This window comes from Macaca nemestrina, chromosome 2, assembly GCF_043159975.1.
Source record: "Macaca nemestrina isolate mMacNem1 chromosome 2, mMacNem.hap1, whole genome shotgun sequence".
Classification (NCBI taxonomy): domain Eukaryota; kingdom Metazoa; phylum Chordata; class Mammalia; order Primates; family Cercopithecidae; genus Macaca; species Macaca nemestrina.
The window spans coordinates 170,188,518-170,202,784 of record NC_092126.1 but is presented as its reverse complement, the minus strand read 5'-3'; the positions used below and the strand labels follow the sequence as shown (position 1 = coordinate 170,202,784).

Here is a 14,267-nt window from a genome sequence, read left to right as displayed (position 1 = left end):
GCTTGTAGATCCAGTTACTCAGGAAGTTGAGGCAAGAAAACTGATTGAGCCCAGGAGTTTGAGGCTGCTTTTAGCCACGATCGTGCCACTGCACTCTAGGCTGAGCAACAAAACGAGACCGCATCTCTACAAAATTCCTTTAAAATTAAAACAACTCTGCTTTAAAGCATTACTCCCTGCCATCTACCTATCCTCTGCACACACACACACAACTGCGCCACTACTCTTTTTCTACACCCCAGTGCCTAGGCGTTTAGTGTTGCTAGAGTGTGAAATTGCAGGCAGGCAACAGCAGATGGTCACAGAAACAGGCAAGCGTGTGATCATGGGGTAGGAGGATCTTAGGAAGGGGCATTAGGAAATTTAAACAGGCCAGGCGCAGTGGCTCACGTCTGTAATACCAGCACTTTGGGAGATCAAGGCGGGCACATCACCTGAGGTCAGGAGTTCACGACAAACCTGGCCAACATGGTGAAACTCCATCTCTACTAAAAAAAAACAAAAAATAGCCGGGCGTGGTGGCACACGCCTGTAATCCCAGCCACCTGGGGGGCTGAGGCAGAAGAATCATTTGAACCGGGGAGGCGAAGGTTGCAGTGAGCCGAGATATTACACCACTGCACCCAGCGTGGGCCATAGAGAAAGACTCCGTATCACCAAAAAAAAAAAAAAAAAAATTAAACAGTTGTCTATATTGTGTATGGAGAATGGATTTGAAGAGGACAAAACAGGAGGCAGAGAAGTTAGAAGGCTGATGCAGTGGTCAAAATAAATAATGAGGAGGTGAATTGAAATATCAGGGGAGGCAAAATTGCTGAAATTTGATTAGATATGAGGGAAAAAGAAAAGAAAGAGTCATTAATGTCAATGTGGCTTGTAGATGGTGGGGCCACTAAGAGAAAATGAGAATTTTGATAAGAAAGAGAATAGATGATAGCTTCACTTTGGGACAGGTTGAGTTTGAAGTACAGATATCTGGCAAAGTGTTGGATGTATACTAATATGACACTTAGAGGGGAGCTCTGAGTTACAGTTAGGCAGACTAGTGCAGTCTTGATGAACACACCAAGAAGCCTGGTCCACATGATGCCTGGGCAAGACAAGGTTACAGGAGATAGGGCTGGAGAAACAGGCAGTGCCCAACTTTGATCTTTAAGATGTTGGATGCTAGACTATGGAGTGGAACTTCATCTTTCAGGTTATGGGAGCCATTAAAGGATTGTGAGCAACAGGATAGCATTCAGAGCTCTGATTTCTAGAGATGACTTGAGTGGCAGTGTGGAAGAGGAATTACAGAGAGGAAAGATGAGGGACAAATAGGCAAATGAAAAGTTATTTGAATGGGGAAGAATAAAAAATGATTAGAACTTGAATGTGTATGGCAGCAACAAGGTTGTAAGGGAGAAAACAAGTCAAATAGTACACGTGGAGATAATTCATAATTCAGCGAATATATGTGGCAGAATCAAATTTATAGTCCTCTATGAATATTTGCAGCCTTCAGCCCTCCCCTAGCCTTCTAAGTAGGGATCTTGAGTCTGTCTTAAGAGGAGAGACTGTGTGAGTGAGATAGCTCAGCTACCATGCTGTGAAAAGTAATAGATTTTTTGAAGAAATGGGTGGATAAGAGAATTTTAGATGATTTTGCTATGTGTCATACTACATAATCACCTTTTGGTATTTTGGAGGAGACTACGATAAAGATTTACATTCCTTTTTTTTTTTCTCTCTCTCTCTCTTAATGATGCTGTCCTGGGCAAACATGGTGCTTCAGGTGGAGGCAGGTTACTTTTACACTAATAGAATGAGTAGGACCTGGTGATCAATCAAATGTGGAAAGTGATAGAAAGGGGGTAGTCCAAGATGACTCCTAGGGTGATGTCAGAAGTCTGGTGAGGTTTACTGACAAAGGGACATAGTAGGTCAGGATCAGGGAAGTGACAGCACATTCCGTCTTATCATGTTGAATTTGAGGTATTCAAGGGATGGTCAAGTGCAGAAGTCCAGCAGGGGATCACTATTCTGTGACTGAAGCTCAGGAGATGGCCCTGGGCTGGACATAGGGACTTGAGATTCACTGGCATTATTGTGGCATTTACAGCAGCTGGATACACATTTTAAAATGAGTTGATCAAGAACAAGGCTGTGGGTAACATTCTCATTTAAGGGATGGTCTGAGAAACTAAAGCTGTCATAAGGGGCTGAGTAGACACAGCCAGAAGTGTGGGAGAAATCACAGGGAGTTAAGTCACTGGATTTAGTACTTAGATAGTGCTATGGTCTCAATGTCTGCGTTCCCCAAAATTCATATCGAAATCTCCACAGTGATGGTACTCGGAGTAGGGGCCTGTGCGAGGTGATTAGGTTGTGAGAGTGGAGCCCTTGTGAATGGGATTAATACCTTTATGAAAGAGTCCCCCAAAAGGCCCTTTGTCCTTTATACCACATGAGGATGCAGTGAGAAGGCACCATCTATGAGGAAGCAGGCTCTCATCAGACACCTTGCTGTTGAACATCCTAGCCTGTAAAACTGTAACAAATAATAGATTTCCGTTCTTTACAAGTCACTGAATTGACGGTATTTTTGTTATAGCTGCCTGAATAGACTAGGGCAGGAGCTGACTGTTTCCCTTAGCAAAGGCAATTTCAAGGGAGTGGTGGAGAGAGAATCCTGATAGCAGTGGGTGGAGGAAAGAATGAAAGAGAGATAAACATGGAATACTCCTAAAAGTAGCTGGTTTGTGAAGAGAGGAAGGATACAGCATGACATTAAAGGATGGAGATCCAGGGAAAAGGGAGGCATTTGGGTGGGGTGTTTGTTATTTATTTTGAAAATGGTTGAGACTAGAATATATTTACAAACAAAGAGGTAGAAGAGCAGATTAAATTCATAGGAGAGTTGGATATTTGTAGAAGCAAAGTCCCAGAGTATGATAGAAAGAATGGGAATTTGGTACATGAGTGGTGAGGAGTTTATAATTAGACCAGAGGAATGAAGGATGACATTAAAGGATGGAGATCCAGGGAAAAGGGAGGCATTTGGGTGGGGTGTTTGTTATTTATTTTGAAAATGGTTGAGACTAGAATATATTTATAAACAAAGAGGTAGAAGGGCAGATTAAATTCATAGGAGAGTTGGATATTTGTGGAAGCAAAGTCCCAGAGTATGATAGAAAGAATGGGAATTTGGTACATGAGTGCAGAGTTTATACTTAGACCAGAGGAATGAAGGGCGGACAGTTCCCAATGACAAGAAGGTGGGTGGGAAAGCTACAGTCCTGAAGGGAGTTCATGGCAGATGGCAGGAGATAACAGGGAATGACATTCTGAAGTTCATAGTTCAGGTGAATAATAGCATATCATTTCCTTCAACAAACAAAGGAGGGGTTTTGAACGTCCACTGTGCTCTGTGCTAGGGGCTTGTTAATCAAGATGTGTAAGATGCTGTGACTCTCACAGTGCTCTCTGGTACTCACCTCAAAAACTACTGAAAGTTTGTCCTGCCTCTCTTTCTACATAGTCTTTCGTCCCATCTCTTTTATTTTTCTTCTACTTGGTTACTCTCCTGCCTATATTTCTTCTCCCTCTCTCTACCCCACCCATGCGCCCCTCTCTGCCTCTTCTCCTGACTCCCCTATCTGCACCTCTGTCTCTCAAGTCCATGGGTTTTTGCCCTTCTCCCCTTTCTTGAAATAGCCAACACAAGGAAACAAAATTGTTTTTTAGCCTCTTATGTTTAACAAATAAACATAACATAAACAGGTTAAAATGTGTTTCATCTTTAAAACAAATCAGTTGAAATTGTTATACTTCTTTCTCTAAAACTAACAATCTATGAGCTTCAGTTAGCTTTGTTCTGTTGTCAATGACCTGTAATAAAATAAACCTTCCCCACCTCTGTTAGGGTTCATGTGGAAGGAAGCAGAATATTTCACCTGCAACAGATACAATGTTTATTTTGCATATACTGCCGACTTCATGAGAAAGTACGGACATAAATGATAGTCTTCAACACAGTAACATGTTTTACAAGCTTGCATGCATTGTACTAGCAAATAAAACATAAAGAACAAGAAACAAAACAGAAAGTGAATATGGAATCTTCATCCATTTCATATTATGACTGAAACTCAAATGATGGGGAAAATTAAAATGGCCAAAAAATACGGGTTGCTTCTGCAAATTTCATGCTGTCACGAAAAACCGGTGGACTTGAAAGATGAGGGTGCAGATAAGAGAGTCAGGAGAAGTCATGTCGCCAGCCAAGAAAATCGTGTCCTCTTTGTTCTCTGATCTGGCAACAAAGAGAGTTGAAGGACTCATGTTGCCCTGGTAACAGCGGGAGACACTCCCAGACTGCTGAAAGGCTCTACCCAGCCCACACACAGTATCACAGGTCCCAACTCTGGCCAAGGACTCTCTGGCCAAAGATTCTCTGGAGCAGAAACATAACTGGGTTTGACACTCACTTTGGCTTCTTTAGGTGACTTACGGACAGAAGTTTTCAGTTCTGCTTCAGAAGAAACAATCCTCAACATTGATTATGATTTCTGTTACAAGTAGATATATAAAAATTACATCTATTGTTGTGAGCTAAATTCCGAGCCCGGCCTGATGACAGCCTAAGTTGTGGTCATTACCTTTATAAATAGTGCTCAAATTTTATGACTTCTAAATAACACCTCTAATTATACACCTCTTGCTTAAATGTTTTGAAATGCCCTTTCTAAAGAAATCATTAATTTTAAAACAGGTATTTAATTTTTATGAAAGGAAAATCAAGAGTGGAGAGAAAAAAATCTTCAGAGAGCCCCAGGGGATTAAGCTAATGAGAAATCCCAGAAGTTCAAGTTCAGATGCCCAGAAAAGCAGGGCACATTGGAGGGGCAGGAGCATGCACCCCCAGGTGTGGGGTTCAGCAGCCTGGGGGTCTGAGACTGCCGTGGACTTGTGTGCATGATCTTCATTGCTAACGATGAGGCAAGAGCCAGAAAGGCAAAAGCCCAAAGTAGTCCTTATAAAACTATAGAGAAGACCACATTTGTCTTTGTGACAAACACTTGAACTGTTTCATAGATGCTCATGGCAGACAGCCCTCTATGCTACCAATTTATGCTTCCTATCTCTTCACACTCTCCTTTCTTCAGTGCCTAGATCATTGCTGTCTTACATGGAAGAATGAAAGTATCTAATAATGTAATTCACAGTAAATTACTAATTGAAGAGAAAAAAGCCTCATTATATTCTTTTGGTGGTATTTATATTTTAAAGGAGGGTCTTAGAAGGCAATGCCTAACCCAAAGGGAACTAAATCTTGGGGAATTTCAGCCAGTGTGGCAGCAATCAGGGAGCTATTTGGGGATAGTAAGGGCATGTTTCTGTCCCTAGCCACCATCCCATGTGGTTATCTATTCACCGTGTTTAGTAAAAAGTGATCCATTTTGCCATGGGTCCATCAAAATTATTTTGAAATAGTATCTACAGTATCCAAAAGGACCTTGAACCTGGGTTTCCTCTCTCCTTCAGCCCACTTCTGTTACCTAAACCCTGTGCTTGACTGTAAAATCAAGCACAAGAGAGTCCCAAGGCAAAAGTGGCTACAAAAGTAAATAACTACCTTATATAGATATGGCTTCATGGATATTTAAAGACATAAAAATAATAATCCCCTTCCCCAGTCTGGTCATTCTTGAGCGTTGAAACCACCAAGTCCCCATGCAGTCTGCTTCGTCAGTTTCATGGGACGAGAACTCCCCTCACCAAGGGTGAAGCTCTCCTCGAGTCTACTTTAAGATGGCTTTCTTTTAAATAAATAATTTTTGCTCACTAACTTATACTTTTCTCTCACTTTTCCCCTTTCCCTTCTGCCACTTACGTTTCTCAGGACAAATGTTGCCTTTCACTTTACTGCCAGCCCCTCCCAACCTCAGGTAAGTGAATGGGTTCCAAGAGTTATCAACATCCTACGCGTTGGTGTTGCCTTCCTGTTAGTGAAACCATGTTACCACGGTAGAGTTAGCATGTGGGGTTGCCCTTGACCTTTCACAACTTGAAGTATATTCGTATTCCACTTTATTCTTTGTGTTACAGGAATTTTAGACATAATATTTAATCATATCACTTTAATAGATATAAAATGGGCAGCATGCTATTTGTTTTCAGGTGTTCCTTGGTTCAACCTTCATTGAGCAAATCGTGTGCCCACTATGCACCAAGAACTTCGTTAGACTGCACCTGGTGCTGGAGACACAAAGATGAAGAACAGAGAGACACAACTTCTGCCATTATGAACCCGATAGCTGGGAAGCGGTAGTGGGGATAGGGAGTAAAAGGCTGACACCAAAGAGATACAGAAACAATTAATTAACCTGGAAATACAATGAAAATAAGACAGATTTTAATGTTTACAATGTTATAAGTGTAATAAATTAGTTTCTCCTCTCATAAAGAGCCAGAATGTTGACAAAAAATATTAGGAGAATTAGATATTTTTGTTGTGCTCTGCATTAAACCATAAACACAAATAGAATAAATACATGAAAACTTGGATTAAGTCAGGCTGTTTTTCTCGTGTCATTTCTAGTTACCTTCCTTTTTTCTTTCATAAGCTTCTGAAGACAAAACTCTATATAATAGCATGTTTGAAACAAGTTTATTTGTTGTATGTTTTCTTTAGTCTGTAATATAGCTTTGGTCATAAATAGCTACTTAGGCTTTGCTTTGGAGTAGTAAAACTGGGATTAACATGGACTTGTCGTAAATATACTACAATCACTGTTGTGCTGGTAAATAGTTCACAACTGGTTTTCAGAGAGAAAGCCCTGATTTGTGGTGTTTGCCCATTTCTGTGGTGTAAAGACCTCCACTATGACTGATTTTAAGCTCCCATTGTGATGTCACTGGGAAGTGACTAATGCACAATCAGCTCTCCCAAGCCTGAATGAACCAACTCCCACACCTTTTAAACTTCCTGTCTGTGAAAGTCTCCGCAATGCATATATACTGTCACCCAGTGGCAGGAGAGGGCCAAAGGCCCTTAATATACCACCCTCAACATTTATTGACTATTTAATTTCAAGAAATATTTTACAAGCACTAATTAGTAGGAGTAAAGAGAGAAACCTAAAAAAAGCGGGGGGGGGGGAATAACTTTCATTCTAGCTACAGGAATAGTATAGTCTAACAGTCCTGTACAGAGCTATAATAAATATGATATACTGACCAGGTGTGGTGGCTTGCACCTGTAATCCCAACACTTTGGGAGGCTGAGGCAGGAGTATCACTTGAGGCCAGAAGTTCAAGACCAGCCTGGGCAACAGAGCAAGACCCTGTCTTTACAAAAACTTTAAAAATAAAAAATTAGCCGGGCATGGAATCTTGCACGTATAGCTTTGACTATGCAGGAGGCTGAGACAGAAAGATCATTTGAGCCCAGGAGGTCAAGACTACAGTGATACATGATTGTGCCACTGCAACCTAGCCTGGGTGACAGCGTGAGACCCTATCTCTGAAAAAAAAATTTAAATAATTTGCATCTAAACCCCAAACTGGACTAAAATATACTTAGAACAAACTAATAAAACAGGCCAGGCGCAGTGGCTCATGCCTGTAATCCTAGCTCTTTGGGAGGCCGAAGCGGGCAGATCACGAGGTCAGGAGATCGAGACCATCCTGGCTAACACAATGAAGCCCTGTCTCTACTAAAAATACAAAAAATTAGCAAGGCATCGCAGCGGGCACCTGTAGTCCCAGCTACTCGGGAGGCTGAGGCAGGAGAATGGCGTGAACCCGGGAGGTGGAGTTTGCAGTGAGCCGAGATTGCTCCAGCCTGAACAACAGAGCAAGTCTCAGTCTCAAAAAAAAAAAAAAAAAAAAAAAAAACCTAATAAAACAAAACAAATTCCTTGATATCAATGAAAGTCTTACTTTACTCTTAACTAGTCTCATTTTCACCTATATTTTGTATCCTCTTTGACTACAGGAAATATTTTCTTTTTCTCTAAACTCACCCAAATGATTGCTCATTCTCAGATAACTTGTGTCAATCACTGTCTGCCTCTATTCCAGGAGTTAGAAGCAGGTCGCAGAAACTGGGGAGGTAGCCAGGAGCCAGATAGTGATTTTTCAGCCTAAATTCCAGCCATTGCTTTGGGTATTTGTCATTCGCTTCTTTCTGGTAAAGGTGGATTGTCAGGCAGGGGTCAAAAACATTTATTTGGGGTTTAAGGTAATTTACAGATAAAGTTGTTAATACTTTCAGTGGGTGTTTACTGCTTGCACAAAACCAATTACTATCATATACGGGAACATATATGAGGCTCATTATTGCCAACAGTAATCATAGTAATGCTCTTGAGTTACAAAGTATGGATTTCCTGGGAAACAAGAACACTCTTGGGAATTCCAGACTCCTCATCTGTTGAAGAGCCCTGTATTATATGTATTTGAGTCGAGTTCCAAAATTAAGTGGGTTCTTGGGGGTATTGCCATCTGTTGTAAGGTGTGGATAGACTTCCAATTGCATCATTAATGACACTCCTTAATTCTGAGATAATTTTTCCCCATCAGAAAGCTTTGGATTATTGAAAAGGATTTCATTTTTATTGTCCTGGTACTCAAAATAGGGTTAGGAAAAAAGATGTTGAAATACAAAGCTAAGTTTTAACTTGTTTTGCCTCTCTGTACATGATAGATTTATTAGAGTCTTATTTGGGAGCCTGTTTTGGTTGCTTTTCTCAAAATCTTAATCACAGGCTTAATATAGCTTCTCAACCAGTTATCATAGTTTATAATTATTTGGCAGAATTCCCCTTTCTTCATCATTAAGAACAAGTTTACAACTTAGAGTTATATTTTTCCAGTGGACTCATAATCTACCTGGGTAAATAGTACAACTTCTTTCAATTAAAAATGTTTCCTAAATCTGGTGTTATTTGAAAAATACTTTTAAAAGACACCTCAACCTGCCCAAAATTGTGAACATATTTCTGGGGACTCTACATGGGACTTGATCTTTGAATCTCTGTATGTTCTCAGTAGATCCCAGCCAGCAACAAGTTTCCTGATCAAAAGGGCAAAGGGGAGGATGAGTCTAGTGCAAATTCTTGCCTATGGGAAGGTGGTTAAAATTGTTGAAAAACAGGCTTATCTGCTTTTCAGTATGGAGTTTTCACATGTCACACTGACCACACAGAAGTGAATCTTATCACATGTTATGTCTCACTTATCCTTAATTCGAAGGGGGCAGGATGCTTCTTAAACAGGAAACAAAATAAATGACTATTTCTTTTACCCTAGAAAAAGAAATAGCAACATTGCATAAAATGGCTGTTTTGTCTTGTTTACTGCTATATTCTTAATGCCTGGCACACAGCCCTGCACACATTTAGTTGCTCATTATGTATGAGATGAAGAGCTAACTGAACTCATTAATGGAGATTCACTGAGATTTACATATAAATTTTGTGCCTAATAGAGGAAACAATCCCATTCATGTAAATATAAATCGTGTCTTTCTTTTTCTTATTCTCAGTATTTTCTATACAAGTTTCCCAAAGACGTGGACTCAGTTGTCATTAAAGTGGTGTCTGAAATGGCTTATCCATGTTCTGTTGTCTCAGTCCAGAATATCATGGTGAGTGCTGGTAACTTCCCAACCTTCTACTATAGAGCATTATATTATTCCAAAACAAATGAAAGAGAAGGGTGCGAAGCATGCCATCCTCTTACTGGGTATCTCCCTTCCAAAACTACTAAACAATACGAACAGTATCTATGAGTACGAGTGGGCAGACTGTGTTTGCAGACACTAATTTGGAGAGGTAAAGAATAGTTAAGTCTTCACCAAAATCAATAAAGCAAAGAAGGAAAGGAGGGAGGAAGCAGGGAAGGACTGTAACAAAGAACCAGGAAGACCAAGTTGTGGGCTCCACAAGATAACTAAAATTGAACCCTACCATTTGTTCTGTTTTTAAATTTTTATTGTAACAGTGGGTTCTTTCTGTCTCCTGAGATGTTAATGAAAATTGAAAAAAGTGTTATACACTTTAAGACAATAGTTTTATAGTTCTCTTCAATATAACGTGACTTTGACTTTAGAGGACGAGGCCCCAAGTCTTAGGAAGACTATGTCATGACTGTTCAAGGGGGGAAACTTTACCTGTTTCTGGTTAATAAGGATCCCCTGCTCTGTGATCCAAGCAGAAAGATGCTGACAGGACCTATGTGTGGCAGGACATTGCACGACATTATGTACGCTTTCCTTTTTATTCCTCATGCATGCTGCAGTGCCCGGTGTATGATCTTGACCACGATGTGGAATTTAATGGTGTCTATCAGTCCATGACTAAGAAAGCTGCCATCACACTACAGGTGAGACATTGTTTCTGTGGGCATTGTTGCCAATGATAATGCTCAATAGATAGTCAGTGTACTGACTGAGCCAGCATCCTAAAGGGATGGCCTTCCATGATGTGCCTAGGATCTCCTTCCTTTCTGATTGGTTTAAAAACTAATATGTCTGGCCAGGCGCAGTGGCTCATGCCTGTAATCCCAGCACTTTGGCTGGCCGAGGCAGGAGGATCACCTGAGGTCAGGAGTTCAAGACCAGCTTGGCCAATATGGCAAAACCCAGTCTCTACTAAAAACACAAAAATTAGCTGGGTGTGGTGGAGCACCCCTGTAATCCCAGCTACTCAGGAGGCTGAGGCAGGAGAATCACTTGAACCCAAGAGGCAGAGGTTGCAGTGAGCCGAGATCACACCACTCCACTCCAGCCTGGGCAACAAGAGCAAAACTCCGTCTCAAAAACCAACCAAACAAACAAACAAAACGATATATGTCTATGCCTGAAATTAAAAAAAAAAAAAAAAAAAAAAGTCATTTTCTTACTGGGCTGAACATGACACCAGAAGTTTGGGGATGATTTTTTTTTTTTAAAGACAGGGTTGTAGAACTATAATGGACCTTAAAGTTCATCTTGTCAACCGCACTTCATTCATGGATGAGGAAATGGGCACATAGAGAAACACACTTAGAGTAACTCAAAGCCAAGATGATAACTGAGTCCTTTGCCTCCCTAACCTAAATTATTTATTCAACTGCTGAGTGTGTCAATTTTAGAAAAGTTATTTATCATTAGATTCTAAAATAAAAACTTAACATGTAAGCATTTGTTATTAAACATAGGCTATACACATATTATTTGTATGGTGCTTATTAAAGTTCTAAGCACTCAAATAGGCACAAAATTGATTGAAATCAGAAATGTATATCTATTTACCTTAATTTCTTGGATATAACAATTATCTCAGAGTGGATAATCTGGAGTTGATCACAGGTATGTGAAAGTCCTTTCCAAGGAGTTAGAGGGCAGGGGTGAACTTTATTTTTCTTCTCTTTCCTCTTTCTTTCTGCCCCCACCCCCAGGGACTTTCTCCCTTCTAGCTCTTTCTTACCGCCTATCATAAGGTTGTTATGTCTTATGCAGAAGAAGGATTTTCCAGGCGAGCAGTTCTTCGTGGTATTTGTGATAAAGCCTGAAGATTATGCCTGTGGAGGATCTTTCTTCATCCAGGGTAAGAGCTAGTGAGGAACACTTGGCTACTTAGAAAAACCTGAAGGAAGGGAGTGCAAGGGAAGCTGAAACCTCCCTCTAGTTCCCACTAAGCAAGGGTTGGTTCCATCAGTATGACTGGGAAAGGCATCTGAGAGATACTTGAGAAAAAAACAAAAGATAGAAAGTAACAGATCTAAAGGTATTATTGATACTACAAAATGTCATTTAGTGCGTTTCATCTTTTTGAAGCATTGTATTCCCTCAGACCATGGAAGATAAGTTCACTCGGTTGGCCCTTTACTCAACAAATATTTGCTATCACGAAGTAATGATCTTACACAGCGATCAAAGTACATTTCCTAAGATGGGGTGGTAGCCGGTAGCCGTGTAACTACTTACATTTATCAGTAGTCATCATTTCCACAATGATGGACAAGAAAAATTCAGCATTCTCCATCTCAGTTGCCAAAAATTTTACCTTGAAAAATAGTAGGAAAGCCAACTGCAACAACTTATCCCAATAATAAGGGGTATGGGAGCTCTTAGGCATAGTACAGATAGTTATGGTTAACTACCCAGTAGCTACCTTAAGGGCAGAATAGGCTGATGATTGAAAACGTAGACCACTAGCCAGTGATTAACCACATGTGACCAACACAAAGTGTGTTTACTGTTGATTGTAACATCATTTCCTTGGTATGAATGTTTAGGTGAAATTTCTCCTAGTATGTTCTTTAACCTCTTAATTACATGGCTCCAAAATTTTGCCAATGTCAAATATTCCTTGGTAAACTACAAGCCCTTTCATGACTATATAAGAGGGAAAAAATTGTACTGGCTAGAAACATACAAACCAAAGGAAGAGGTAGCTTCTGTTTTCACAGCTGTTTTCTTCACATGTCTGTGGATATCAGGGGAAGGGTCCACCCCTCTTCACTGGAGAAGGGAGGCTGCAATCTATCACTGCATCTGTTAGTGATACCAAAATGCACACAAGCAAAGGCCAAATTGAGAGTCTAATGCTAGCCTCCTTCACCAAAAGGGATTTCAGATGGTTTGAAGGTTTGGGAGTTAGATATTCCTCCAGTTCTTGCTAAAATAACATTCAGCAATCAGAGTTAATTCTGGACATTTTTTGAACAATTGTTCAGATAAGAGACCCAAAAAATCATTATCTGATTCATTGTGTTTTGTTCTTTTTTTATTTTTTTAAACCAGAAAAGGAAAACCAGACCTGGAATCTACAGCGAAAGAAGAACCTCGAAGTGACCATTGTTCCTTCCGTTAAAGGTCAGTGTTGGCTCCAGAATGCATCGGAGAGATTCCTGTGTCGGAAAATCAGTCATATCATTTGATATTACTGTCATCCTTCCAGAGAGAATTGTCATAAGAAAAGTAAAGTTTATTTACCTTAGAAATAGAAAAGGGAATCAGAGCATTTTGTCACATCCCTCCTAAAAACAAAGGGACCTCAATCATGAAGTTGTAGACAGGCAGTCCCTTCCCAGCTTCTACTGGGAAGTCATCACTGTGAACGGTAGCTACTGTGGATGATGTCTGGGGACCTCCAGTAGCAGTTTTGCTATGAATAAAAATTTCTTAGGACTTAAGAATCAATATGATGGAGGGCGGCCCTTTAAGCTGTCTTGTCTCAGACAGAGTCTTCTTTTCTACAGAGGATGACCTGACTAAAGTTGTTTCTCTCCCTTCAGAATCTGTTTATGTGAAATCCAGTCTTTTCAGTGTCTTCATCTTCCTGTCCTTCTACTTGGGATGCCTGCTTGTTGTGTTTGTTCATTATCTGAGGTAGGTCAATCACTTCCAGAAATGTTAATCCCCTGTGCCTGTCTCTGTGTAACGCTTGGAGCGCAGACTTGACAGCCATATTGACTGGCTTCAAATCTCCCTCAGCCACTAGCGGTGTGACCTTGGATACCTCGTGACCTTGGAGACGTTGCTCAAGTCCCTGTGCTTCAGTTTCCTCATCCGTAAAATGAGATAATAATTTACCCAAAAAATGTACAACTGCAGTGTTTATATCAATAACACACATAATAGGTGCTGGTAGAGTGTCAGTTATTTTCCTAGTTAGTTAAAACTCAACAAAAAGGCAACATGTATATTTTTTAGACCAGAAAATACTCACTGTAGATGGTCAGTTTTTCCTAACATGTAGATTTAGAAACAGCTTTAAACATTCTATCAAAAAGTAAATGTAATGCCTAAAATAAATTTTGAGGTGCAACAAAAAGCAGGAGTAATGTTCTTTGATACAACATTACCAAGTGTTTTCCTGCTATTGTAGCATCGATTTTCCAGTAAAATGTCCCTTGGGGGGAAAAAGGAGGTAATTGTGCTGTAATTTGACCAAGGAAATTTCCCTTGCCAAGAGTTTGGAGCCCCTAATGACACAGGGCTTTCCTTCCCTCTCTCAGCGGGGTTGAACCTTGAGAATTCCGTTCTTTGTGGCCCTCTCTGTGAAACAGCTACAAAAGAATGGCAGGAGATTTACAATAAACAAATGTTCTTTCTCTTCTTGAACAAGTAAAGAAAACAAAGCCAGCATGGAGTTTTGAGACTATTTGCAAAATGAACTCCATCCATGGAAAGATTTCATGGCTACCTCAGTGATACAACTACGTATCTTAAGAATATGGGTCTATCTCTGACTCAAAAAAAACTGCCTCGATGACCTGTATGAAACCTTTGA

At 40.3% G+C, this 14,267-nt stretch overlaps 1 protein-coding gene across 7 annotated transcripts in view; it reads left to right on the top strand.

Moving 5' to 3' along the window:
• Positions 1-14,267, top strand: part of LOC105470385 (SID1 transmembrane family member 1) — an 87,823-nt gene that overhangs the window by 31,873 nt on the left and 41,683 nt on the right. For 5 of the 7 annotated variants that reach the window (XM_011722307.3, XM_071092405.1, XM_011722305.3 and 2 more), the window contains exons 4-9: positions 5,885-5,930; positions 9,533-9,634; positions 10,288-10,371; positions 11,489-11,576; positions 12,776-12,847; positions 13,270-13,363. In XM_011722307.3, the coding sequence (XP_011720609.1) occupies positions 5,885-5,930; positions 9,533-9,634; positions 10,288-10,371; positions 11,489-11,576; positions 12,776-12,847; positions 13,270-13,363 (486 nt within the window). Of the gene's footprint in view, positions 1-5,884; positions 5,931-9,532; positions 9,635-10,287; positions 10,372-11,427; positions 11,577-12,775; positions 12,848-13,269; positions 13,364-14,267 lie in introns of those variants that run through there. The other 2 variants (XM_071092406.1, XM_024789292.2) reach the window with 2 other exon arrangements.